The 26,018-nt window shown below is 55.4% G+C and overlaps 1 protein-coding gene across 12 annotated transcripts in view; it reads left to right on the plus strand.

Moving 5' to 3' along the window:
* Nucleotides 1-25,408, plus strand: part of PRDM2 (PR/SET domain 2) — a 122,782-nt gene extending 97,374 nt beyond the window's left edge. For all 12 annotated transcript variants that reach the window (XM_053203912.1, XM_027060830.2, XM_027060824.2 and 9 more), the window contains 2 exons: nucleotides 18,784-18,927; nucleotides 23,542-25,408. In XM_053203912.1, the coding sequence (XP_053059887.1) occupies nucleotides 18,784-18,927; nucleotides 23,542-23,567 (170 nt within the window). In that variant the 3' untranslated portion in view covers nucleotides 23,568-25,408. The remainder of the gene's footprint in view (nucleotides 1-18,783; nucleotides 18,928-23,541) is intronic.
* Nucleotides 25,409-26,018: the final 610 nt, after the last annotated feature.

The following is a 26,018-nucleotide window of genomic DNA, read 5'->3' on the forward strand; positions in this document are numbered from 1 at the left end:
CCTTAACTACAGGGACACCACCCGATTCACCTTCCCTGCTTGGGTTTTGCACGGCTGTCGTGTCTCCCAAATGACTGGTGCTGATGTCATCGCCCAGAGCGGGGGTTTGTTGCAGAGGCTGTGTAGCACAGTGGGAATAAACAGGCCTTGAACCCTAGTGATCTGGGTCTCAGTTGTCCTGGGACCCGCTGGTAACTGAGGCAGGGCAGGCTGCCGGCTGAGCCTCGGCCACCTCACCTGCAGGTGGCTGTATCGAAGGTCAGGTGTGTGCTTAGGACGCAGTAGCTGCTGGCCATGGTGGTGGTGATGGTGAGTCCTCCCCGTGGGAGACCCCAGAAGGCCCTGCCCCACTAAGGAAGCCCGCGGCCTAGCAACCATCCTGGTGGGAGGGGTGGAACTTGAGTGATGGTGATCCCTGAGCGACTCTTGGAAGAAGCTCCTGAAGAAACTGCTCATGCTTTTCAAGGCCTTGAAAGGAAAAGGATTACTTCATGGCAGCTGACAAGCATCAGTTTATATTGGTTTCCCCAGAACAGACGAGATTAGAACTTGCGTCAGAACGTTAGAAACAGTCTTGAAGTCTTCCAGGGCGGGCCCCTTCCCTCCATCGAGGCGCACCGAGGTGTCGGGGAGCCCTTGGCGCTCTGGCCTCCCTGGAGACCCTCACAGTAGCAGTGGGGGTCCATGTAGAGCTGCAGTCCAGGGTGGCCGGCCGTGGCCACACAAGAATGGAATTCAAGGTTGAGAACTTTTCCAACGGCCTCTGGCCTTCCGTGAGGGACAGTGTGGTGTAGGCCACCCGTGGCCGGCTTTTGAGGTTTTGTTGTGATTTCGTTACAGGCAGTAGAATGTAGGTAAGGGTGTTGATTGGCTCCTTACCTGGAGCTGCTGATTAGTTGTCCCTTCCTCCCAAGAAGCCTTCCCTGACCATCCAGTTGGAAATACTGCCCTTGGCCCTCTCCATCTTCTCACTCTGCCTTACTGGTCTTGGGGGCCACTTAACTCCTCTGTGCATTGCTACCGACTTGTGACCTTTGTTTACTAAACGTCTGCCTTCCCAGAGTGAACATTCTACCTGGGAGGAAGGACCTTTGTGTTGTTCGCTGCTGCGTTTCCAGCATCTGCAACAGTGCCTGGTGTGTAGCAGCCGGTCAGTATAAATACTTATTGACTGAATAAGATGTTTGAAGCCTGGCTTTGTCACTTACCAGCCCTGTGACCTCGGACAAATTACTTAAGCTCTCTGAGCCCTGCTTTTCCCTTCTGCGAAGTGGCAGTAATGATGTGACCGCAGAGGCTGGTTGCGCGGACGGCAGGTGAGCCTGTGAGGACCACGGATGCCGCCTGCCGTAGCGAAGTGCTTCGAGAACGTTAGCCGCTGCGGCTGTTACCGAAAGGTGCCCTCTGGAATGTCCCTTGGGATCGGACGGAAGGTTGCGGCTGGCGCTCAAAGCCGACTTGCCACGTAGGTTTTATGGCGGCACAGGTTGCAGTAGCTGGAACGTTCCCTCGTCGTCCGCTTCCGCTGCCTGTGCCCGGAGAGAAAGCGGTCAGGTGGCAAGGATGCTTTGCCGAGCGCCTGCCAGGCCGGAGCTCCTCCCTGTCTGCGTCAGGCACTCCCGCCCGTCAGAAATAGAAGGAGCTAGAAAACACGAAAACCACTTTTCAGATCAGGGCGAGGACGAAGATGACCGTAATTTTGTCACCGCCTCTCCACATAACTTGATTTCTCTTGGTTTTGAATTTCAAGGCCCAAGTGGCAGTTTTTAAAAGCCAGGTGCAGAAGAAAACCTCGGTTAGCTTGGTTGTAAAATCATGAAAACCTAACCAAGGAACTCCATCCAGCCCACTGAAATAATAGTGGAAGAATGATCCCTGGTAATTTGAAGTGCTTGCTAGCCGCCGTCTTGGGGGTTTTCCATGTTCTCCCACGTAGTCGTCGCATCGAGTCTGTGAAGTAAATACTTTTGTGTTCTCCCATTTTACGAACGGGCAAGCGGGGCCCAGACTCCTGACACGGTTTGCCCGACGCCACAGCCGTGTGGTTCCATCTGCCCATCACGAGTCGTGTTCTCCCTCCCGCCCCTACCTGCAGATCTGGGGGTGAAAGCCCCTGACCTGCCCGCTTCTTCCTTCAGTGGTATGCTCTTTAAGAGGCAGGAAGGAGACGTGGCTTTAGTTTGTAGCTGCCTGTGTGTGGGTAGGAAGCAGCAGCTAATGCAGAGGAGCTCAAACCGGGGGGAGGCGAGCACGAGTCCTGGCCCCTCGTGGTCCTAGTGCGTTCTATGAGTGCCTGGGAGACAGGACCGAGTGGTTTCTGCTGTAGGCCTGGTGTGATGCCCCGTGCTCAGCCCCCATCTACACGGCTTTGTTAGGGAACGGGCAGATCCGGGTACTGACTCGTTCAGAGAGTCAAACCTTGCTGCTTCCTAGTGGCACCTTTTATCCCCTTGTCTTTCTATTTGCAAACCTTCCCAAGCCATGGCTGGCCAGTAGGCTTCCAGATGTGTGTGCGTGGGGAGGAAGGACCTGCTTGGGGTGCTGCACAGCCTTGCTTCGGAGGTGGGGTCGTGCTCGGGGAAGGAGGGCCAGGCTGAGTGCCTGGTGTCTGCCTCCTATGGCGGGAAGGGATGTCTGTGGTCTCACCCATCGGCTACTTGCCTGCTTTTAAGAACTACACTAGACCTAATTTCGCCTTTCCCTGAAGGCTCGAGGTGTAAGCATCGATTAATACTTGGTTGTGGAAAAGGGATGCCCTCAGATAATTCAGGTGTTCAGGATCCTGAAGGTTTTTTGGGAAGGATGTACTCCTCACTGTCTCCTTTTTCATTATTTATAGATCTTGTCTGCCCTCCTCGTGTCCCCAGATATGGTTCTGTTGATCGTCGATGGTGACAGAAGCTAGGTAGCGGTCCTGTTAATAGGATACGCAAACAAAGAAATGGTGGGCCCTGAGAGAACACCCAAGGACCTCCCTTGTGTGTCAGGTGTGCTAATATTAGAACGTGGGTTTTCTGGCATGATTTGCTTACTCATTAAAATTGGTTGTTGCTCTTGGTTCTTTGCTGGTAAGTGACGCTGCTGGACAAGTGACCTTGTAATAGAGTGTTGGGTGTAACAAACACATAGAGACTGCTTTTTTTTTTTTTTTTTTTTTTGGTTTTTTGTTTTTCTTTCAAGCTCCTGAAAACATGTGAGTTAGAGAAATGATTTGTGAAGAGAGTGACGTGAACGTCCGGGTGACGTGTGTACAGGCTTCCTCGGCAAAGGCAAAGGTGTGCTGCCAGGGAAAGCGCCTTCGTTCCAAAACAGGATAGTTTTCCTCTCTTTGCTGGATGCCTGTCCTTTATGTTTGAGTGGATGCTCTGTTTAGTGCTAAGTGCTAGGAGGTAGGTGGTTGACTCTGGAAGGAAGTACGTGGAGTTCACCCATCTCCTTTCTTGGTGCACAGGCTGGTGAACCTGCCAGGGATTTTCCTCTCTGTTTCAGGATCTTGCTCCAGAAGCTTTTCAGAATTTCCGTAATAACCAGTACATAGGGGTCTTATACTCCTACCTTTATCGTTTATATTGAGGCTCTTTTGATCAAATTTTGCCAGCCGGTTTCGTGAAAACCTACGTTCACTGCTTTGGTGCAGGAACCAACCACTTCGACTCATCTCAGTAAATTGCTGCCAGATGCTGTAGTTGAAGTATGTGCTGTTTTAAGTGACTTCATCGCCATGATTAGTAGGACTGTGTGCCTTAAAAACTATTTATAAAAATTACGGACGCAGCCCATTAGGGCCAGCCGACAGCAGGTGTTTTATTAAGGCAATGCCCCGAATTGAGTTGGACAGCTGCTCGGGTGAGGGGTGGGGGTATTTTGCCCGGCCGGGCGTGTTGGTAACTTCAGCTTGAGGAGCTGCGTTCCCGCAAGGTGTTTCCAGGTGCGTGAAGGGGCCCTAGTTAGGGTTGTCCCCCACCCCGGCATGTTCACTTAGCGGACCACCTGCTTCAAAACCTAACCCAGGAGGCTTATTTAAAATTCCAGACCTACTAAACCATAATCTCCGGGGTGGGTCTTTGAACTCTTTTTGTTTTCATCGGCTTCTCAAATGCGTCTTTACCCAGAACTAAGGAGTTCTCCTTTGGGTCTTAAAAAGGACAGGTGACCGTGGTATCGCCCCCATCTCATTAACTTAATTTGCTTCCAGTTTTCATTTGAAATTCTCTTCTTTTGGTTATTAGCAAATATCTTCGAGGTGGTAGTTTTCGGTTTTCAGAACGCATCAGTTAACGTTTTTCCTCGATCCTGATGAGTACCCCGTGACGGATGTGCAGGGTGGCGCTACAGTTAGGGACACTTCTAAGCGTCAGCCATGGTGAAAGTAAGGGCTTTCTGCCTTGTCCATTGTTGCTCTTAGCGTGTCTTTCTGAGGGCGACAGGCGGCCTTTAGCTATTAACTAGTATAGTCTGGGTGCTGCGTCCCCCGCCAGTGTGGTCACCAGTCCCCAGCACCCATGCAGCACCTAGCACGTGTAGGTGTCCACTCAGTGTTTGTGGAATAAAAAGGAGAAAAAAAAGTCTCTAGGAATAATAGAGTCTGAGCTACCATTTGCTTATCTGTCCCTAATTTAGGACTCTCTGGCCTAAAGTGTGAATTTGGGGGCAATTAATTGTTGGCAACAGAATAGACAACGTCCATTGGATAAGTAAATGACCAATTAAGATCGTGTTGAAAGAGGGGTGCCTGGGTGGCTCAGTCGGTTAAGCCTCTGACTTCGGCTCAGGTCGTGGTCTTGGAGTTCGTGGGTTCGAGTCCCGCGTCGGGCTCTGTGCCGACAGCTCAGAGCCTGGAGCCCGCTTCGGATTCTGTGTCTTCCTCTCTGCCCATCCCCTATCCGTGCTCTGTGTCTCCCTCTCTGTCTTAAAAAATAAATAAACATTAAATTTTTTTTTTTTTTTTAATCGGGTTGAAAGAAAAGGATTGGTTATTTGGTGATAGTTAATTACACCCAGCATTAAAGGGTTACCACCTCAGGGCACAGTCCTCAGGGTTACAGGTGTCTAAGGAAAGCCAGTCAGTAAACGATAGAGGCCAGAAGGAAATTGCAGCTGCTGGCTCATTCATTCAGCCACGCCGGTGGCATTGTTCCTGCTCCGACCTACACCGGTGCGCACAGGCTGCCTGTGACTGTGATGTAGCACCCCTGATGCCCGGGTAGAACTATCTAAAAATTCCTTTACGGTTTTAAACCCTCTCCCCCGATTTTTGGCTCTGAAAATAGGGTCACCCTCCCTGTGTCACCAGCTTTAATTCTGCCTCCTGACACCGGACATCTCCTCAAGGGTCCCTCACTTGTAGAACCTCCAAAATACACGGCAGTGGAAGATTTTCTCGTGTGTTTTCACTTTTGTTCGAAGCCTTCCCTCTTAGAGCTTAAACGCTGATGGATTTCACGATGTCCCACGCACCTGACGGGGCCGTGCTGAACAAGGCTGTTCCCCCAACTGGGCCTATGCCACAGCATCACTCACCTTGGCCTTTCCCCCACACACTCGCTTTTGAGGTGCCGGGGGGTATGATCCCACTGACGAGGCCGAAGGGGAAGCGCAGGGCTCCCCCGTGTGCACGGCAGTCTTCAAGGCCAGCATGGTCACTGCCGCCTAAGGAATAGTGTGAGGTCATCTTGCAGAGTGCCAGGCCTGCCGGGGCACAGTGCTCCCTGGAATCTTTCAGAACTTCTGTTACAATTCCAGCCACGGATAGAGTGAAAGACAGTGGAGGCTTAGTCAGCGTTTCCGTTTAGTCAGCCCTCCCTGTTAACGGATGCCCCGCGTTCCCAGTGGATCGCATCCTGACACCCTCGCAGGGAGAGCCCGCGCGTGTCCGTTCCCAGCGGTCAGGTTAATGCTGCCAGAAGTCCGTTGTATTTGTTCCCAAACCTGTTTGTGCTACGCGTATCTGTGACTGTACTCGTATGACTCAATTAAATGGTACCCAAACCAACAAAATGGGAACGTAAGAGCTGTTTATGAAAAACAAGTTGAATGCTTCTAAAGGCTCAGAGTAGTTTGCTTAAAAACTGTCACTCAGTTATCATTCATTCAGTGGGTGAAAAACCATGAAAAATTTGCATGAAGGCAAAGGACGATTTCACACTCAGGTTGCTTTTATAAGTCACTTAAGTTCTTTGCCCCACTTTGTTTACTTCTTTACTATTTTAAAATGCTTATTTGGAGAGAGTGAGCCTGGGGGAGGGGCAGACAGAGAGGGAGAGAGTGAATCCCAAGCAGGCTCCATGCTGTCAGCGCAGAGCCCAAAGGGGGGGCTTGAACTCCCCGAACCGTGAGGTCATGACCTGGGCCAAAACCAAGATTTGGACACGTAACCCACTGAGCCACCCAGGTGCCCCTGCCTGCCCCACTTGAAATAGTAACCGGAACTCACAGGTGATTGCGGGTGTGATTTAGTCGGAAGGACAGTGCAGGTCTCAGGCCTTTGTGTGTTTGTTCCTTTACCCATCTGCTTGGGAGCGGGTGTAGGGCCAGCGCCCGGGGGTGTGTGCTGGTCAGTGTTGGGGGTTGTACTGGTGAAAGAAACACGTTCTGGTGGGGAGACAGAGTGTGAACAAGCAAGGAGCTACACAGAATGTCAGGCGGTGAATGCTGTGGAGGGAAGGAAAACAGAGAAAGCGGGGTAGGGAGATCTGAAGCCAGAATCGGGGCTACCACTGAAAACATGAGGGCCAGAGAACGTCTGGCTGAAAAGGGAACATTGAAGCAAAGAGTCGGAAGTGAGGAAGCAAGCGTGGGGACCTGGGGAGGAAAAGCACTTGGCAGAAGGATAGCAAGTGCGAAGGTCCTGAGGCAGAAGCATCCTTGGAATGCTCAGGGGGAACACTGGGGAGACCGGGTTGTCTGGAGGGGAACAAGGCGGAGGGGAGAGGAATAGGAGACGAGGTCGGGGAGGTAACCCGGGGCCATTGCAGGCACCGTAAAGACTTTTCTTGTACTCTTGAGTGGGAGCCATTGGGGGACTTCGTGGGCAGGGGTAATATGGGATGCGTTGCCTTTTAAAAGAGTCTCCTTTGTTCATCTGGTGAGGATGAACTGGAAGGAGCCAAGAGTAGAAATACAGACTGGGAATCCAGTGTGGTAACCCAGCTCGGGAGTGATGGTGGATGGACGGGAGGGTAGCAGGGGAGGTATGACTAGCAGGGGCATTCTGGATATATTTTGAAGGGGGAGCCATGAGATTTGCTGAGGATTGGATGGGGATTGGAGGAGAGAAGTTCAGGATGACAGCAGGCTTTTTTCACCTATGCTTCCAGCACCCAGGTGCATTTTTATTTATTTTTTGCCCTTAAGTGAGGAGGTGGAAGACTGTTATTGGAGCCAGTATGTGGGATGCACGTGTGCGGGGCGTTCAGTTTTGGGCAGGTGAAGTTTGAGATGCTCTCAGACCTTCAAGGGGGAGCTGTGGAAGGGGTAGTCGAGTATCCCGTTTGAAGTTCAGAGGGAGGGGCCCGGCTGGAAATGTGAATTCTGGGGTCCTCAGAGTGCACACGATACTCAAAACCACGAGATTGCAAATCCCCGAGAGAGCGAGCGTAGGTAAAGAGGAGACGCCCAAGAACTGAGTCTGGGGGTGCTCCGGGGTTGAAGGCTTGGGGAGATCAGGAAGGGCCTGGAGGTGTTCTGGGCCAAGGGTGTGCAGGGGACCCGTGTGGCTTCTGATGGCGGCAGCGGTGGTAGGTTCGGAGGCGGCTTCGTGTGCTACAGACCAGACCGTCTCTGGGCTTGTGCGGCAAGTGGAGACGCCCCCTGACTTACCCGGGGAGGCATCTCCCTCACAGGCATCCCCAAGTTTCCTGCTATTTCCCCAGGGCTGTTTCTGTCTGAAAACCATCTGCAGCAAGGCGAGTGCCACCCCGTCAGAGATGCAGGCACTGGCCTCGGCTGCTCACATTCTGTCAGATCTGCTGCCTTTGAAAAGCAAAAGTCTGTTGTTCACAGTTCCGAGAAGCGCCCAGGGTAGAGACACTGGGTGAGCTCCTGCCCTGGTCTTCTTCAGATTTGCAGACTGCCCCAATTCCCTCGTGTAAAAGAGACCCAGGTACAAGAGGACCCCCTTCCCCAAGCAGTGGCCTCCAGGGACAGAAACCCCTCTTCTGGAAGTCCCGTCTCTTCGTCCAGGGGGTAAAGGAAGTTCTACAACCTGTGCTTGCTTTGTCTTCCCTCCCTCCCTACCCCATAAAGTAAAACAAGAGGCATCGTGGTAAAGAGAAGCAAATCCCAAAATACCCAAGTCTCAGGTTGTCAACAGGAACTGTGTGCATGTGCACGCACACACGCACACACACACACACAGTGCTTCTGTGGTCTGCTCCCTTATTCTGAGCGCTCAGGCAGCCTCTGTTTTTCACACTCTGTAATTATGTATTCCTATGTTATGCAAATAACGACCTTCCCCTTCTGGGACACATGCCCCATGGGGACAGAGAGGGAGGTCTGTTTGGTTTACTGCTGTGTCCCCCGGGCCTAGCACAGGGCCGTGTGTGTGTGTGTGTGTGTGTGTGTGTGTGTGTGTGTGTGTGTAATAGGTGCTTGATTGAGCAATACTCATACACTTTAGTAAGTCTCAAGGCCCTCTCCCCACGAAGGCCCAGACCTGACTGCCACCGATTATACTAAATTAAATTTGGGACATACTTCTTCATATGGCTGATTTTAGGAAATTTCTGTTCAAAGAGGCTAAATTAAATTTGTGTGTGTGTGTGTGTGTGTGCGCACGCACGCGCCTGCCCTTTAGCAGGCCCTCCCGGAGGTTTCACATGGATCAAAGCCATCGTCTTGCAGACTTCTCATTGTGTCTTCAGAGGGCACGTCTGCTTGGCTCTGCACTGTGTCCCACGGTACCTGGCACAGAGCAGGCACTCAGTAGCTAGTTAACCAAATCGACGGAGGAAGTAAGTTTGGAGTCCATGATGGCGTGCGTCCTCCTCTTGGGAGTTTATACCTCCTGTGAGCACATCAAAGGCCCAGTAATTCCGCAGGGACACACCTGTATGGCTTCGTGAGCCCATGCTCTGGAGGTGAATGGCTTGGGCTTTGATCCCAGCTCTGCCTCTTGCCAGGGACGCATTCTTGGGCAAGCTGCCGAACCTCTCTGTGCCTTGGGCCCTCGTGTATAAAACGGAGCAGTACCCATCTCATAAAGGGCTCGTGAAGATTCAGTTTGTGACTGCCCGTCAAACATTGGGCACAGCCCTCGACGCACAGCAAGCACGGAAACGTTGGCCGCCGTGACGCAGGTGGTAATGACACGTGTGGCATCTGGGGCAACTTGTTCTACTGAACCTTGGTTGGGGAAACGCCGGTTACACGGAAGAAACATTAGGAAGGCTTTTATTCCCTGTCTGCCGCTACCTGGCTGTGAGTCCCCGGGCCTCCCCGGTGTTGCCGGGCCGGGCGACAGGGAGGGAGCCTGTGTGAACGAGTGGTTCACACATCAGATGAAGCACACAGTCCTGGGAAGCCCAGCAGCCCGGAGTGGAGTCGGCTGGCCTGGGTCCCAAGTCTTCCAGCACCTGCGGGCATCCTCTGCTTGCCCGTCTGTAAAACAGGATGAACTGGCCCAGCCCTCCTCACTCCAGCCTGTTTGAGTCAGCCAGAATGCAGGGTGAGGGCTTTCGGGAATGGCGGGACAGTGTGGGGAGACGGGGCAGGTACGTGAGCAGACTCTGCCACCCAGACCCCTGCACTCTCTGAGGATGAGGCCTCCAGGCCCCGGGTCCACGGTGCCCTTGCCCCGTGGGCTGTGTCATCGCTGGTGACCTGTGCCCCGTTCCGGCACAGGACACCCATGCCTTTCCTGTGGCGCAACCCAGGCCTCCCAAAATGAGCTGGTTGAGACACCTTGGTAGCCCAGGAACCCCCTGGGCTCCTACAAGCTTTCCCCCCTAAGGTAGCTACCTCTTGTCTAGTGTCCTGGGATGGGCACCAGACAGCAAGATCTAGAAACCCCGTTTACCAGGGCAGATCCACACACGGCTAATTAAGACTTTTGGCCCCCACGACTCCAAACCATGCAAGGGGTTTGTCCCTGGAGTTGACTTAGTCTCTTTTTCTTTGGCCTGTGTCAACTGTAAAAGACGGAATGGCCGTAATAACGAAGTCTTCGCATTTTCACAGAGTTTTGCCGTTTAAAAGAGCTTTTCCATCGGCCCTCCGGGGAGGCTTATCAACCCGTTTCTGTCCCGAGATGGGAATCTGCTTTGTGTGTGTTCATCCGTCTTGTTCACGCTTCCTTTCGGCCTCCTTCCTGGTCTTAGCTGTTTCCGGTTGAGGAAAGCAGCCTGTTTCTGCTCAGTGAGAGGGGACAAGGGACGGCGTGTGGGGCGTGCTGGATGGAGGTGGGTGGCGGCCAGAGCAAAGTGCGGTGACAGGTGTCTGCATGAGGAGCCACTCCCCCATCTGTCCTGCTGGGGCCGAGAGGGCTCGGCTGGGGCGGTGGGCTGTGCTGTGCAGAGTCGGGTTCAAAGAATTGTCATAAAAGTGGGGGACCTGGTCCCACGGTTTGGGTGGGGCCTTGGCAGTGAGAGAAGCCTTCCGGGAAGTTGGCTTTCTGGGTGGATTGGGTTTTCAAGCCATGTGGAGGTTGAACTGCATCAGGATCTGGGCTCCCTCCGGGTTTGCCGTCTGCTGGTTCAGGGAACACTGTCCAGGCACCTCTCGTGCCGGGCTTGGTGGCAGACGGGTGGGTGAGACCTGAGCACAGATGGAGCTCTCTGGGGCTGGAGTTCAGTCTCGCCCCAGGGGCACCCGCCTCCCACAGTCCTCGTTCCGAGGCCGTTGTGGCTTCTGCCCTTCTTTGCCATTTGTGTCCCCTCGCTGCTTCTGCAGAACAACTTGCTGTGTGATCTTGCGTGAGTGACCTCCTCGCTTGGCTCAGTTTCCTCACAGAGAGTGAAGGGCTGCCTGGCATGGCCGCTGGGGTCCCCTGCCCCTCTCCTAGTCTTGCCAGGGCAGGAGACGCCACCACGGCAGGGATCTCCCCGCTGGCAGCTCCCTTTGGCTCAGGTCATCGCGGGCCGGGCCAGCCTTCCTGTCGACTGGCTTGCATTATGAGCTGTCACATGCTGGGTATTCGGAGTTCAAGCCAAACAGGTTTGGGGAAATCATGGCCTCTGAAGACCTCAGGTCCTGGCGTGAGAGCCCCACGAAGCAGGGGCACAGTTGGTCTTTCGGATGCATGGTGGCCAAATCAGCAGCCGGCACGGCACGTGGCCTCCTTCAGAGCTGGTGGGAGGGAAGGAGGATCTGTGCCCGCAGGCCCACTTCAGCTCTGGGGTCAGATCTGTGTGAATCCTGGCTCCCTCCCTCCCTCCTTCCCTCCCCCTTTCCCATCTATTGCCACCTCTCTGTGTGACCCTGACCAAGTAACTTAACTTCTCTGTGCCGTCTTCTCAGCCAGAGAAAGGGCACGATAACCCTTCTCACGTGGTTACAGGGAATAGTGAGTGAAAACACCATCTAAGCACAGAGGGGGCCGGGCTGGCATTGCCCACCCCTGAGTGTTAGCTGCGGGCCTCCCTACCAGCACCCCCACATTCACCTGAAGGCCAGTGGTTTCAGCCCTTTGCCCCTGTCCCCCCAGGGCCACCTCCATGGTCCTCTCTCAGGCTTTGGTGCCAGGCCCTCCTTAGGCACAGCCACCTACTGGCCTGCACTCGACTCCCTGCTGAAGATGCCCGCTAGCCCCATGCTCCCCGGGCTTCAGATCCCCATACTTCCCCGGGGAGCTTATTAAAATGCAGGTTCTGACCCAGGAGGTCGCTGGGCGCAGGGTGGGGGGCGCTGAGCAGCTGCATTTCTAACAGGCCCGCAGGGACTGCTGACCACACTTTGAGGAGACAGATCGCCAGTGGCTCTCAGAGCTGGCTTCTAAAATTTTCAGTGCCTGGGTTGCAAATCAGCTGAATTAAAATCTGTAGGGCCTGGGGCTCCAGCCGCAGGATCGTTTCCATCTCTCCAGGTGATTCCAGTGAGCATTGGAGTTTGGAATTCCCCACGCTCCCTCCCCCCCCCCGCCCCCCCCCCCCCCCCCCCCCCGTCCCTGCCTCCTGATGCCAGGGTTCCTCTGAACTGACACAGTTCAGCCCAAAGCCCAACTTCTGTCCTCGTGGGTGGCTGTCCTGTGGGCAAAGGGTTAACCCCATTTGGCTTCTTGGAATATTGAAAAGAGCTCTTTGGTCCCCATCGGTACAAGAACTGTGTCAGGGAGGGGCACCCAGGCTTTGGGGTCAGATGGTCCTGGATTCGGAGTTTGGTTGCACCCCGGTTGGCTAAGAGAATGTGGTTTGGACGTTCACCTCTCTGAACCGGTCTCCTCCCCTGTAACACACAGATCATCCTGTCCCTGCCCCAAGAGCTGCTGGGAATATTCGAGGAGCTCCCATAAAGCACCCAGAGTAGCTCCCGGCACTTAGTAGGTGCTCACTAAGTGATACTATTGCGTAGTTTTTCTTGCTTGACATACTCCTTTTATAGGTGGGATGGCTCAGGTTCAGAGAGGTGGAGGCATTTACCAGAGGCCACTTAGCGAGTCAACAGTGGATCAGGGCTGAAACTCAGGTTCCCGCATCCCAGTGCCGCGTCCCTGTTCCTACCTCTGACTCCCGGCCTGGGGCCTCGTTCGGGTGGGAGGACCTCCCCAGAATGGAAGGGAAGGTGGAGTCACAAGGTGCCACCATTCCTGGAAATGGCCGGTGGCTGGCTCCAGGAAGCAGGCAGTGGCATGCACAGCCCCGACCAGGGGGCCGCACCCAGCCTCCAGGGAATTTCAGCATCGTCTCCGGTTGTCTTACTGCCGCACCGGCTCCCACGCACTTTGCCTCCCCTTTACCTCTGGCAAGAGTGCAGAACGTGAGACTGACTTCGAGTGAGCTGCACTCCCGAGAACTTCTGGACAGTTGTGTAAGACTCCGGTGTGGCCTAACCAGCTGTGGGGACTGCGTTCCAGGAGATCCCTCCTGACTGGTGCGGGAGGAAGGGGGTCTCTGCTCGGACCCGTCGGCCCCCCCTTGACTGAGCTCTCCTTGAGGGAGCTCTCTGGACCCTCTTCTTGTGAACTCACTCGGGGTTTTTCTCTACTGCGCCCTGGAGGCTGCTGTTACCACGGTTACCAGCAGGCTCTAGGCCACTGAACGTGTCCATGGCTCTCCGTCTTGGCCTCCTCGACCTTTGGCGACAGTAGATATTTAATGCTCCCCTTTCCTTGACATGCTTGCCCTTCTTGCCACCGCTCTCTCCGGGCTTCCCCAGGTCACCACTTGCCCCTCCCCCCCATCCCGTCCTGGGTCCCTGCACTTCTCTCTGTGGCCCCTTTCCCTTTCGTGAGCCATCTGGACCCCCCCAGATGCTGACCAACCCCGGAGTCCTGAGTTCGTTTCAGCCGCCCACGTGACCTCTCCTTTGGGTCGAGTACACACTTTAAATGGAATCCCGTGCAAACTGATCTCTCTCTGAAGCGTCTCCTGCCATCTTCCCACCTTGGCTAAAGGCAGACCATCCTGCCCCGGGGTCTGTCCAGACTCCAGTGTCTTCCTGGCCCCCGCCCCAGCCCTGACATCCGGTTCATCAGCAAATCCTGTCGGCACCACTTCCAAACCATCCCTGGAGTCGGCCGCTTCTCACTGCCACCCCGGGGTCCAAGCTGCCATCCACTCCCACCTGGATGACAGCAGTTGCTTCCTAACTGGTCCCCCTCCCCCTCCCCACTTCCATTCTTGTCATCCTACAGTCTGCGCCCAACGCAGTGGCCATGCCGGGTCATGTCCGTCTGCTGCCCAGAAGGACAACCTGGCTCCTACCTCACTCAGGGGTCACGAGACCCTCCCTTCTGCCCCCCGCTTCTCTGACATTCCAGGCAAGTCCCACCTCAGGCCCTTTGCACGTACCGTTCGCACCACCCAGCCCGGGTTAGGCCCGGGTGTCCAAGCAGATCCGTCTCCCACGGCCTTCGGGTTTGACGCACATGGTTCTGTGAGGTGTTCCCTTCCGCCTTCCGGCCCTGCCTGCCCCCGCCGTGCACTGCTGAGCTTTCTCCTCGACGTCACTTCTCTCCGTGGGGATCACTACGGTGTGGCCTGCCACCTGTTCGTTTATTCCCTTTCTGACTGAGGAGGTGGCCGGGGAAGGTGGAGGCGTGATTCCCTGCTCCGTCTGCCTCGTTCACACGTGCTGAGCCGCAGTGATCGCTCATCCCCGGGGTCGGGGTTAGTAGCTTCAACTAATTGAATAGGCTCTGAGGAGGTGGTGCGGGGTGTTCGGCCCCCCAAGTGGCAGGGAATGGGGGCCGTCCTTGGCCCGGCCACCCTCCCTCACCTGCGGGCTCCGAGTTTACAGTGCATGTCCCCAGTCTGACCAGTGATCTTCTTGGACAATGGTGTCTTTTGCTGTTCATGAGCTTGGGGTTTCTCTGCAAATTGCCTCTCTGTGTCCTTAAACTATTTGTTCAGTGATTGGATCGCCTTTGCCCGTTTTTTTTTTTTTTTTTTTTAAGTTGTTTTGTTGTCACTTGACTTCCTCTCTGGTCCCTGCACCCTCTGTTCTTGGAAGGCCCCAGAGAGGCTCAGGTGTGGCTGCTGAGTCCCCTCCCCGGGGCTCCAGGAAGGCTGTGTGAGGGGACGGCGTGCCTTCGTCGTGACCCATGAGCTTGTGGAGACGGCCCAGGCAAAGAAACCAACCCTGGTAGGTCCTAAGGGTCCTTGAACCGGAACCTTCCACTCTTGGAATCCTCTCCCAGCCGTGGCCTTCAGTCCTGTTTCTTCAGTTTTGTTTCTTGCGTGTAGACCCACGTGTCCAGCTGTCCTCTTTACCAGAAATCAGTGGGGGCTGAATGAGAACGGGTGGCCTGAGAGCCGGGGGGCCCGAGTCTTGGCCTTGTGCTGGCATCAGACCCCCTCCGAACCTGGGTGTTTTTCCCGTCTCGGCCGCACTAAGTCGCATGCGGACTGGGTGACATAAAGAACTGTCTGTCTTACTTCCCAGAGCTTCCTTGGCCTAGCACCTGGCCGGTGGTGGACCCCCTCCTGTGTGCCAGGCGAAGGTCCAGGTGCCGGGGATGCGTCAGTGATGAGAAGCCCCCTGCGGAGCCAGCGAACAACCCAGTAGACTCTGAGTGTGTTGATGGTGCTGAACATGATAAAGGAAGAGGGCCTGGAGGCCATTGGGAGGCCGTGTTGCAGCTTCAGACGGAGGGAGGCCTTGAGCAAGACTGTGAGGGAGGGGCGAGCCCCATGAGGACCTGGGGGGGCCTTCCTCAGCCCTGGGTAGGATCACTGGGGAGCTCACAAGTACCGACGCCCCTGCCACCCCCAGAGACGCTGACGCCACGGGCCTGGTGCGCAGACCTGGCCTCCCCGTGAGTAGCCGGGGCTGAGGGCCACTAGGAGGAGGGCTGTGTGCAGACAGACGGAAGGACAGACGTGTTGAAGCAAGCCCAGCACGGCCCAGGTAACAGGAGCCCAAGGGGGCCGGGAGGCGATGCGCACCCCCCCCCCCATGTGTCGAGGAACGAGAACGGGGTCACTGTGCTGGGAGCCCGGGACTGACAGTTGCCGCAGGGGCGTGTCATGATCCAGGGTGCCTTTTGGGAAGGGGCAGCTTGCTGTTTTGTAGAAAGATGGCAGGGGAGGCCGTGCATAGGAGCCAGGAGGCCAGTGAGAAGGGGGAGGGACTTGGCCGGTGGAGGGAGGGCCTGGCCCGCCTCCTGCTCTGATCCGCCACGTCAGTCATCACGGCACCAGGTGCCTCCCCCGTGTCCTGAATTCTTAGAAGTCCAGTGACCTCACATCCCGGTCCCAGGGCTCTTCCTAGCCCCGCTCTGCCTCCAGGCTAGCAGGGATGGTGTCCCAAGGTTCGGAGGCTGGGAGGCAGGGAGGTGGACACGAGGATTGGGACTGACGGCCGTGCCGCCCCCTCCTCGGGCCGTGTCACTTGGCAGGCGCCCACGTCCCCGCTGACTGCCACAGTGCAGACACCGTGCCGGTGGATGCTGGAGAGTGCCAGCATGTCCTGCGCTAAGAGCTTCCTCTGAATTTAATGGATGAAATGGCTAGCTTTGCACATGGGGAAGCCAGAGCCTAGAGAGGCCCCTGACTTGCCGAGGTCACACAGCTAGAGAGTGGGAACCTCAAGTCAGGAGGTCTTTGTGTGTTAACCGCTACCTTGCTGGGAGCTGGAGAGATACGTGGTTCCTGAGATGCTGTTTCTCAGCACCTGACATCTCAGCTCTGGGCAGCCCCCGAGCTCTCAAGAGTTCTCTGACCACCGGAAGGGTTTTGTGACCAGGTGTCCTGCTGGATATCACTGCCCCAGTCTTAATAGGACACATCCAGGTGGTGACTTGGTGTCTCCCCAGAAATTGTGATCCATGGAACTGAGAGGGCTGGGCTCTGCTGCCCCAGGAAAGTCTCCGAATGTGTCTGAGCCTCAGTGTCCTCATCTGTGAAATGGGTATAAAAAGCGCTTGTTCTCCCTACATCTTGAGCTGCCGGGAGGGTCCAGAGATAATAGCAGAGAAAGAAAGTACTTGGGAATTACAGGGGATGTGTGTGTGCTGGCTGGCGTTGCCCTCTGCTGGGCCTGGCCGTGCGCTGAGAGGTGGCAAGAGGGGCCTCCCTTCAGGCGCTTTGGCCCCCACCCCCCAATGTAAGCTCTCCAACCACATGGATGCTGAGGGAGGGGTTGGGGAGAAAGCTCGCCCCCTAGCGGACAAGGCTGTGGTTGCCGCAGCTGCAGGAGCCTGAGGGTGGAACAGGTGTGCCAGGGAGCAGAGAAATGCCGGCCAACTGGAGAGGGCTGGGAGGCCAGGGCAGTTATCTTTGACGGATCTGGTGTCTGAGTGTTAAGTAGATGGGTAATGATGGTGACAGAGGGAGACGTAGATGTTGATGATGCAGGGTCTGCTCCCCTCCATTGGAGACATTTCTGCCGAGAGGGGACAGTGTAGGGGGATCCGCGGTGTCCCAGGACAGGGGCGTGCAGGTGGGCCAGGTTTCCAGCCAGCTGACTGTCTCTCCCACAGTCGGGTCGGCTGCCCGAGGGGCTGTGCTCACATTGGGGTACCAGCCAGCCCCCAGGCCACCCCATGGGCCTTGTGACCCTGAGGCTTTGGTGGTCCATCTGGGGCACAGGCTTGCCCCTGAGCATTGGGTCTTAGTTTTCTGCCTTGAATCTTGCTCAGATAGTAGAATAAGCTGACCACGGGCCTCGATCGCACAGCTTGGGGGAGGAATTCACCCCGGGGGCAGCCCTGTGTCTTGACTTGGGGGCCAGATTCTCATTTGTCTGTTTATACGTTTGTTTGTTTACACGTTCGCTTACTTCGTTTATCATAATAGGTGTTTGTTGGTGGCTGCAACTTTGACGCGGTTAGCGTTTGGATTGTTGTGGAACGTTTCGCAGTATCCCCGACCCCAGCCGCCAGCCGCCGGTAGCCACATCCCTTCCCTGAGATGTGACGACCAGAAATGTGTCTGGACACTGCCAAATGCTTGCCCTTGTTGAGAACCAGCGATCTAAACCCTGATGTTTCAGCTTCGAGACTGGCCCCATTCCCATCTCTCGCTCCCTCAGACAGCTGGCTCCGGGCCAACCCCCGGTGCAGGTGATGTGCCCGGAGTGTTCACCCTTCCTGCTTTCCCGCTCCCCTCACCTTCCACCTCTCCTGTCCGGAGGGCCTGCTCACTTCCATTCTTCCGCCTGGGGACAGAACTGGGACCTGAGACAAGTTACTTAACCTCTCTGCGCCTGTTTCCTTCTCTGTAAATTACGGCTAATATAGTAAATGCGCCTTGATAGGTTGTATGTAGAGGGAGATAGTTGATGGACGTAAATACTTAGCACACTTGCGGCGTATGTGTGGTTCTTAGTCAACACATACTTGTTTTTGTTGTGCTGAGTGGGTTGCGCTACGATATATCCGCAAGCGAGACAGAAGCCCTGACCTTGGGATTTCACGGGCCAGGAGGGAGGCAGATCCGTTATGTTGCAATTGTGACTCAGTGGAACAGGTACTGTGGTGGGGAAGCCCCAGGGGGCAGCGGGAGCCTGCAGAAGAGACGCCTCACCCAGGGGTTAAAGAAGGAAGGCTTTCCGGAGGAAGCGGTATCCCAGCCAGGACCTGAAAGATGAGTCTGGGTTTGCCGGGTGAAGGGAGGGGAGGAATCGTGGTCTACGTTACCTACCTTTAAGAAAAGTTTTAAAGGCTTCCCTGGGAAAGAATAATCGAATTTAGCGGGCTGTGGTAGCAGATAGGGCCGGACCCGTGTCCCACGATCTGGGCTCAGGGGTTCCCGGAATGAACGTGCTTGGCGCAGCGAGGCTGGGGTAGGTGCCAAGTGCAGCGTTAGCGGCCTGGAGAGGACCCGCTGCAGGTGCTGGAGGCACCTTGGTACCAGGAGCCTCCAGATGCTTCCGAGGGGAGGACGTGCCTGGGAAGGCAGATGGGGAAACAGTGCAGCCGCTGTGTGCACAGCAGGGCTACGCCCCCAGCTCGCCCATCCCTCTGCAGGGAGGGGGGGGTCCCCAGGACACCCCTGCCGAGTGCCGTGTCCCGGCACCCAGCTGGCGGATGCTTCCGCCATCACTTTCAAGGGGACGGAAGGTGGTGGGCGGAGCGCGGTGGAGCTCCCGCGGGTTGTTGAAGCTCACCTGCCGTAGGCCTCGGGGTGCTGTCTGGGGCACCGGGGTGGGCCCCTGGTGATGGTGTGTGTCGTTCTCTCCCAACAGCTACAGTCTCCGCCTGGCGTCCCGGTGTCCTCCTCCAGCCGCCCCGTACATCACCAGGCAGTGTAGGAATGTCAAGGCGACGGCTGCAGCCCAGTTCCAGGGACCCCTCTTCAAAGAGTAGACACTTCGCCTGCTCCCTGACAGGTACGAGGAGGGTGGAGCGGCTTCTGGCGCTGCGTGGGCGGCTCTGGGGCCCGGGAGGGCTGGGGCTTGGGTCTTTGGGCTGGGCTGGGAAGCAGGGAAGAGGGTGGGCCTGGTGTGTGCCGGGTGGAGCCCGGGGCCTTCCTGCAGGTAGGTGCGGACCCTGGACCCCGCCCCCAGCTCTGCCACTTACTGGCGGTGGGACCTCAGCAAGATACTCAGCTTCTCTGAGCCTCAGTTTCCACATCTATAAAGTGGGGGTGACCTACTTCATAGGTTGTGAGAATTACAAGGGTCACATGTACGCAAAACATGTAGATCAGCGCCTGACACATAGAAAGCATCAGGTAAGTATTAGCTCTTGTTACTGATTGAATAAGAACAGCAACAATAACCAGCATTAATCGAGACCTCCAGAGGCTTTAAGCCCAGAAAAGATCGTGTAGTCTTTATTCGCACAACGTATTTGAAAGTGAAAGTAGTACTTTTCTGGAAGATACAGAGGTTAAATTTATGTTGAACCAGAAGTCTCTTTCTAGACTGTCTGATGGTAAAACCTGAACTCATTTATAGGAGCCGGACTTTCCATCTTTTGAGGGGAGGGCTGGGCTTTGCCAGTGACTTCGAGTAGGCTTGGGCTTCTTTTGTTGGTGACACGGCACATCTTCCTTCCTTGTGTCCCTGAGACCAGCCTCTAAAGAAACGATTGGACGACTGCATGCACCTGTGCATTGGGGCACCGGTTAAAGATACCCCGAGGTGCAACTCCAGATTTGCTAAAAAGCATCCTTGATGTGCAGGGCCTGGGAATCTGTGTTAGCAGGTGGCCCCGTGATTCCGGGACGCACTCAAGTTTGCGGATGCCTGCTTAATGCAGCCAGGGTTGTTCAGAATGAGAACATCGCTGTTTAAGGCAAGAATGGGCTGAATTCTGAAACTCTGGCGTCTTCTGTGTTCTACTTTCCTCCCTTCCCCCTGCCCTGATGCCCACAGAGTGCACTCACTGCTTCCTTCCTGAAGCTGCTGGAGTCTCTGGGCTTGGCTTTATTTCTCTGGGGCTTGGGGAGGGGAACGGAAACAGAATCCACTTTCCCCAGAGAGTCTGTTGTCTTGAGCCAGAACCGAGCCTGCGTCTCCAGCACAGGCTCCTGCGAGGGCTCATGGCCCTGAGCTGGGGATGCTGGGGAGCTGAGTTGGAGTGGACGCTAGGATAGCACCCAGCTGGAAGGCCCGGGAGATCGTCCCTCCCCTCTCCCATCTTACAGATGGGAAGATTGGGGCCTGGAGACGAGAGGCTGGGCTGGAGTCTCCCAGAGAATGGGAGTCTGTGCCAGGATAATTCTGGGGCCCGGGACGTCCCTGTGGTGGCCGCTGGAGGTGTTCTTTGCAACCTGAAGGAGAGCCAGGTGCAACTGGGCTGATCTGTCCGCAGACAGGGTGCGTCCATTGGCCACTGCAGTCTCTGGTGGTGACACAGTGTTGGCCAAGCGTTGCTAATTCGGGCTCTGCCCAGGGGCCAGGGCACGACCCCGGAAGTATGCCTTGTCTTCCCTTATTTTCAAACAGGTGCAGCTTCCCCGGCAAGGTGCTCAGGTGAATAGAAGCCCAATGTAATTAGCATCTGCAGTTAACAGCCTCTATTTGCCCATCAACAGTGAGCATTCGGACCTGAATGGCCTAATTTCTAAGTGACTGGAACTTGCCCCTTCAAGTCTTAAACTTTTTTACGTTTCTAATTTGTATTTACAACAAGCCTGTTGTGGATCTATCTATATAGATCTATCTATCTATAGATACATATCCGTGTATACAAATTAAAAGAACACCTCATTTATACTATTTGTCTTGCTCGGGCCGCCATAACAAAATACCACAGACTGGGGCTTAAACATGCAGACATTTGTCTCTTACAGTTCTGGAGGCACAAGTCTCAGGCCAGGGCGCCGGCACGGTCCTCACCAGAACCTTCTTCCCGGCTCACAGAGGCCGTCTTCTGGCTGCATCCTCCGTGGTGCAGAGAGGAGGCCCTGGTGTCCCTTGTAAGGGCACTGATCCCATCACACGAGGGCTGAGGGCTTCCTCATACGAATCTTGAGGGGGACACAGTTCAGCCCATTGCCGTCTTTAACACACTTCCAGAATGATTTTTTTTTCAGTGCTGTGACAAAGGATGTTAGCGTGGGCAGGGCGTGTAGGTCACGGAGAGGCAGTTGGCAGAACTGGGGGCAGAGCTTGAGTCGTCTGACTCCTAGAATGGATGGTGGACTTTTTAAGTGGCCTACGCTTGTCCCCTGAAACCCCGTGTGAGACTGTGTGTGCAGTGGGATCTGTTATGAGGAACGGGTGACATCCTGGAAGCACCCAGGCCCCGGGACTGCCCCTCACCTGTTGCTCTCGCCGGCTTAGAGGCTCTGGCCACTTTACTCGACGGTCCGAACCGAGCTAGGAGCTCGGCTTTTCTCCTGGGACTGTTGTCTGCAGGCACCTCCCTTTTCTGGGCTTTATCGGTGCCCAGAGCTCTCTGTTCGCTTTCAGGTACAAAACGTGCCACCTTGCCCAGTCCAGCGTGAAGCCTGCCCCTGCACGTCCTGTCCGCCTCTGTCTCTTTCTGTTGCTTGGGGCCAGCCGCACTTGGGCCCCGGGGTCTTCGAGGGGACGTCCGGGGAAGGGACTGGCACCTCTCACTCATCTGGCTGCCTCCGTAATCTTCCCCTCAGCTGTCGTTGGCCTCGGGGCAGGCTTCCTAGTGCTGGTCGCTGGCCTCTTGTGGGGTCCCAGGAGTGGGGTGGGTGGGGTGTCTCCCCCTGCCCGCCTCCCTGATAAGAGAGCTCCCCTCTAGCAAATTCTGCCCAGCTCCAGCCCCAGTGGTCCAGCCCACGGCCCCTGCTGCTGGGGTCCCCTCCCTGAAGGGCTGCCCCTCGGGCTGGGGACTGGCAAGATGGCTTCTTTTGTGGGTCCCGCTCGATGACCCACAGGTAATACACACATGACACCAGCCACACCGGCCCGAGGACATGCAGGCCACTCCATGGCTGGCCCCTGTCTCTGCGTTCTTTTTCTCCCCCGGCTTGTGCGGGGATGGGCCTGGGCACACGTGGGCCCCCACCGGGAAGGGAGGCCCTCCTCTCTTGAAGGCGCCCTCCTGTACTGCAAGCGGCCCTCCTTCCAGCCCCATCAAGAGGTTTCGGGGGGCGGGGGTTGGAATGGATCGTGGTCAAGTGTGCATTTTCTGGAAGCGAATCCTGGCTCCAACGGTCCTGGTAGGTACTTCACTTCTCTGCGTTTCAATTTGCCCATCTGCAAAATGGGTTAATGGTATACCTGTGTCATAGGTCTGCTGCGAGGACTGCGTGGGTTAGTACGTGAGACGCCCTTAGGAAAGTGGCTGGTGTGTGGTCAGCCTGCCTTGAATCAGCCCTGCTGTTTCTGCTCCCACTGAGTTACCAGAGTAGTGGTAGGAAGAGGAATCGCAGTTGTAGTAGGAGCAGGAATTACAGGAATGATGACCAGGTCCATGGGGTGAGAGAACGGAGCCCCTGAACTTGGCCCAGCACGACGCCATGCTCCTGTTCCGCCCAGCGCAGCAGAAGTTACTGAGGACTGACTCACGAGCCTGGCTCTGTTGTCAGGTACTGCGAGTGGGGTTTCTGTGCAGGAGGCACGCAGCCCAAGCCATTCGCTATGACGGAAGGCACACGCGGGCTCTGGGGTGGGCTCGGCTTGAGTTCCAGCCCCACCTCTGCCCCTCGTTACCAGCCTGACCTGGTGAAAGCCGCTTGCCCTCTCTGAGCCTCTGTTTCTTCCATGCAAGATGGGGATCAGTGTCACCTGCCACGAGGGTCATCGGGACCTTTAGAACGAAATCAGGTGATAGTGTAATCACTCCGGAAAAGGCTTTGGCAGTATCGATTGAAGTGGGACCCAGCAGTTACACCACTAGGGAGACACTCAGCGGGTGTGTGCACACGCATGGGAGAGCTCCTATGTCATCCGTGCACACGCTACCAGCCAGCACTTCCACTTGGCGCAAACAGGCACGCACGGACGCCACACGGGTCTTCCAGGCGTAGGTAAGCGAGTCCTAGCCACCCGCATCCCTCACGGTGGCCCCGCATCGGAAGCTGCCCGCTCGTGCACTGGTGGGGACCAGCCAGATGAAAGTGGCAGGATCCTGTGGTAGAATCTCCCAGCAAGGAGGTGGACAGAGCTGCACGCACGGGCTCCAAAGGGATGAATCCCCCAAATGCACCATGTGGAAGAAGCCCAGCCGGGAAGGATGTGTGCTGGTTGATTCCATTTGCTTCAGTTAAAAAACGGACAAAAATCAATCCCTGGTGATCGAGGGGAGGTGGTTATTCTGGGGGTGAGGGTTAGTGCTGGTCCTAAAAAGGAGCCTGGGCTGGGGGCTAAGGGGAGGTTGGTCACGTTCTGTTTCTTGATCTGGGTGCTGGTTGCACGGGTGGAAATTCATCAAGCTGCGCTTTCTTTCTGTACGCGTGGTGAATGTCAGTAAATTGTTGCATTAGAAGAACTGACTGAGATGGTGCTTCAGCAGCCCAGGGAAGGCACTGAGGATGCGGCCACTGTTACCATTTTTCTTTTCTTTTTCTCCTTCAGCACCTGAAGTGACCTGGAGTCAGTGAAGCCAAAGGGACTGGCTGGCCCTCTGCCCCGCAGGGAGTACCGACCTATTCCAGTTTTACGAGCCTGCGAGAGAAAGGGAGGGAGTGTGTGCGTGCGTGGGTGTGCGTGTGCGGTCTTCAGACGAGGGTCCCAAACCCCAGGGAGGCAGGAAGGCAGCTGACTCCACAGCGTGGACGACACGTGGGTGCAGCCCCTGGGACCGTGTTCTGCAGCTCAGCCTTCCTGCTGGGGTGGGGCCTCTCCTACTATGCAATTTTTCAAGAGCTCCTTGATCCTGCTTTTTGCTTTCTCGAGTTGTCTTTTGCCATGGCGGGGACTGTGGTCTGGCTCAGGGGTCAGTTCTAGGCCTGTCCGAGGAAGGCCTTCAGGAGGAGGCCGAGTCTCCTTTCTCACCGCCCCGCCTTCCCTAGCCTTCCAACGTCTCTGGGAATCCACGGCGTGTAGACACGTCAGAGCCTCGCTGTCGACCCCCTTGGCCTGCGCACTTCGAAAATCCCCCTTCTTTGCCTGAGCTGCTGGCTTGAGTCGTTTCCAGATTCGAAATTCTAGTCAGTCCCTGGGCATCTGGGAGAGAAGTCCCCGTCCCCATTTGCAGACCTGGTTGCCCCCTTGGGAGAGGCAGGGGATGGGACAGCATGTGGCAGGAGGGGGAGGTCTCCTCCCAGTGCTTCTTTGCCTCACTTGGGACCATCAACACGTTAGCGACTGACCTTCCCAAATTAGCTGAAAAGGGAAACAAACAAAAATTGGGAAATGAAGATAAGCGGGAGGATTAAGACGCACAGGGGGAAGAAGAAGAGATTTCTAGAGGCCACCAGTCGCCTGCCAGGGAACGATGGAGCTGGCCCCTGCTTTGTGCAGGGACAGCCCATGTCTCGGAGAAACGGGTGAGCTGAGCTAGGAGTTTGGACCCAGTTCAGTGAGGGTCTTGGGTTTTGTGCCTTTGGGGCAGAGCCCAGACACAGATGTCTGAGACCACTTTGGCGCTGTTTTCTCAGCTCCGTTTTCAGTAGTGATGTATCAGACCCACAGTGGAAGGAGAGAACTTGGGAGAACATGAGTGGTCACACACAAAAAGGGACTTTTTTTTTTCCCCCAGGGCTACTACGGTTGATCTTGCAACTCTGTAAATATGTACGTAGACACTTTTAAAAGCACGTATTTATGTCCCTGACTGTAAATGCCCCCTTTTTAAAGTTTTATAACTTGTGTTATTTAATTACTCAGTCGACTGGCTGCAGTGTAGGGTCTGATCATGGTCCGGGAGAAAGGTCTCACGAGATCCTCACATGGACAGAAAAGTGCCGATGGCTGGCCCGCATCCCAGTTTTCCATTTGCCACCCAGCTACACACCATTGTTTGTTGTAAATTCCCATAAGCTGGAATCCTTTTGCCCACTCCTAAAATTAACCCTCACAAGCATGGAAAGCTGTGGCTGTTCCTTATCCTCACGATACGATTTTGTCCCATCAATGTCCACACTCATCTTCTCCGTTCTGGAAGGTTTCCCCTTTCAGCAGCAAGGAAGGCTCACGAACCCAAAGCTTCGAAAGTTCACCTTCAGCCGATGGTGAATTCCAGGAAATGTCACTGGGGGCTGGGGGCCACTCGTTTTTGCATGCGCAAAAGTGCCGGTCAGCTTTCCACCCTCTCAGACTAGTGGAAAGGGTTACACGAGTGTTCCGATCGCGACAACGGGGGTGGTCTTCTAAAGAGTGGTGTTTGCTGGTCAGTGGTGGTTTTGGGGGCGTGGGTTTGGATCACGGAAGAGGACGGTTCTGTATCTGCCATGTGAAGAAAAGTAACAATAAAAGTGTGAAGCCCGATTGTAAGGAACAAGCCTGGGAGTGATCGTTTTGGTTTCTGTGTTTTGTGTCTTCCATTTTGGCGATCTCTCTGGGGCGTAGGGTGGGAGTGGGATGAAGCGGCTTTGAAGGCCCCCTTCCAGCCGTGAGAGAAAGCCGAGGTTTCGAGGAAGCTCACTGTGGAAAAGCCTACCTGGTGAGTAGGGTCACTTGCCTTCAAAACCCTCTTCCACCTGCCAGCTAGTTAGTTAAGCCATTTCACTAAGGCTAGAAAGGCCTCTGTGATCGTACATATATTCTTAGAGCAGCTTTATTGAGCTCACATTCACATACCATACAGTTAACCGACATCATTGTACAAATCAGTGCTTTTTAGTAGTAGAGTTGTACAGCTGGCACTGCATTCAGTTCTACAACATTTCCAGTCACCCCAATGAGAAACCTCCTACCCAGTCGCAGTCACTCCCCCTTTCTCCCCAAGCCGCTAGCCCTAGGCAACCACAAACCTACTTTCTATCCATGTAGATTTACCTCTCCTGGACGTGCCACCGAAATGGGGTCACGCAGCATGTGATCTTTTATGACCAGCTGCTTTCTCTTCGTATAGTATTTTCAAGGCTTACCCAGGTTGCAGCATACATCGC

This window comes from Acinonyx jubatus, chromosome C1 (assembly GCF_027475565.1).
Source record: "Acinonyx jubatus isolate Ajub_Pintada_27869175 chromosome C1, VMU_Ajub_asm_v1.0, whole genome shotgun sequence".
Lineage (NCBI taxonomy): Eukaryota > Metazoa > Chordata > Mammalia > Carnivora > Felidae > Acinonyx > Acinonyx jubatus.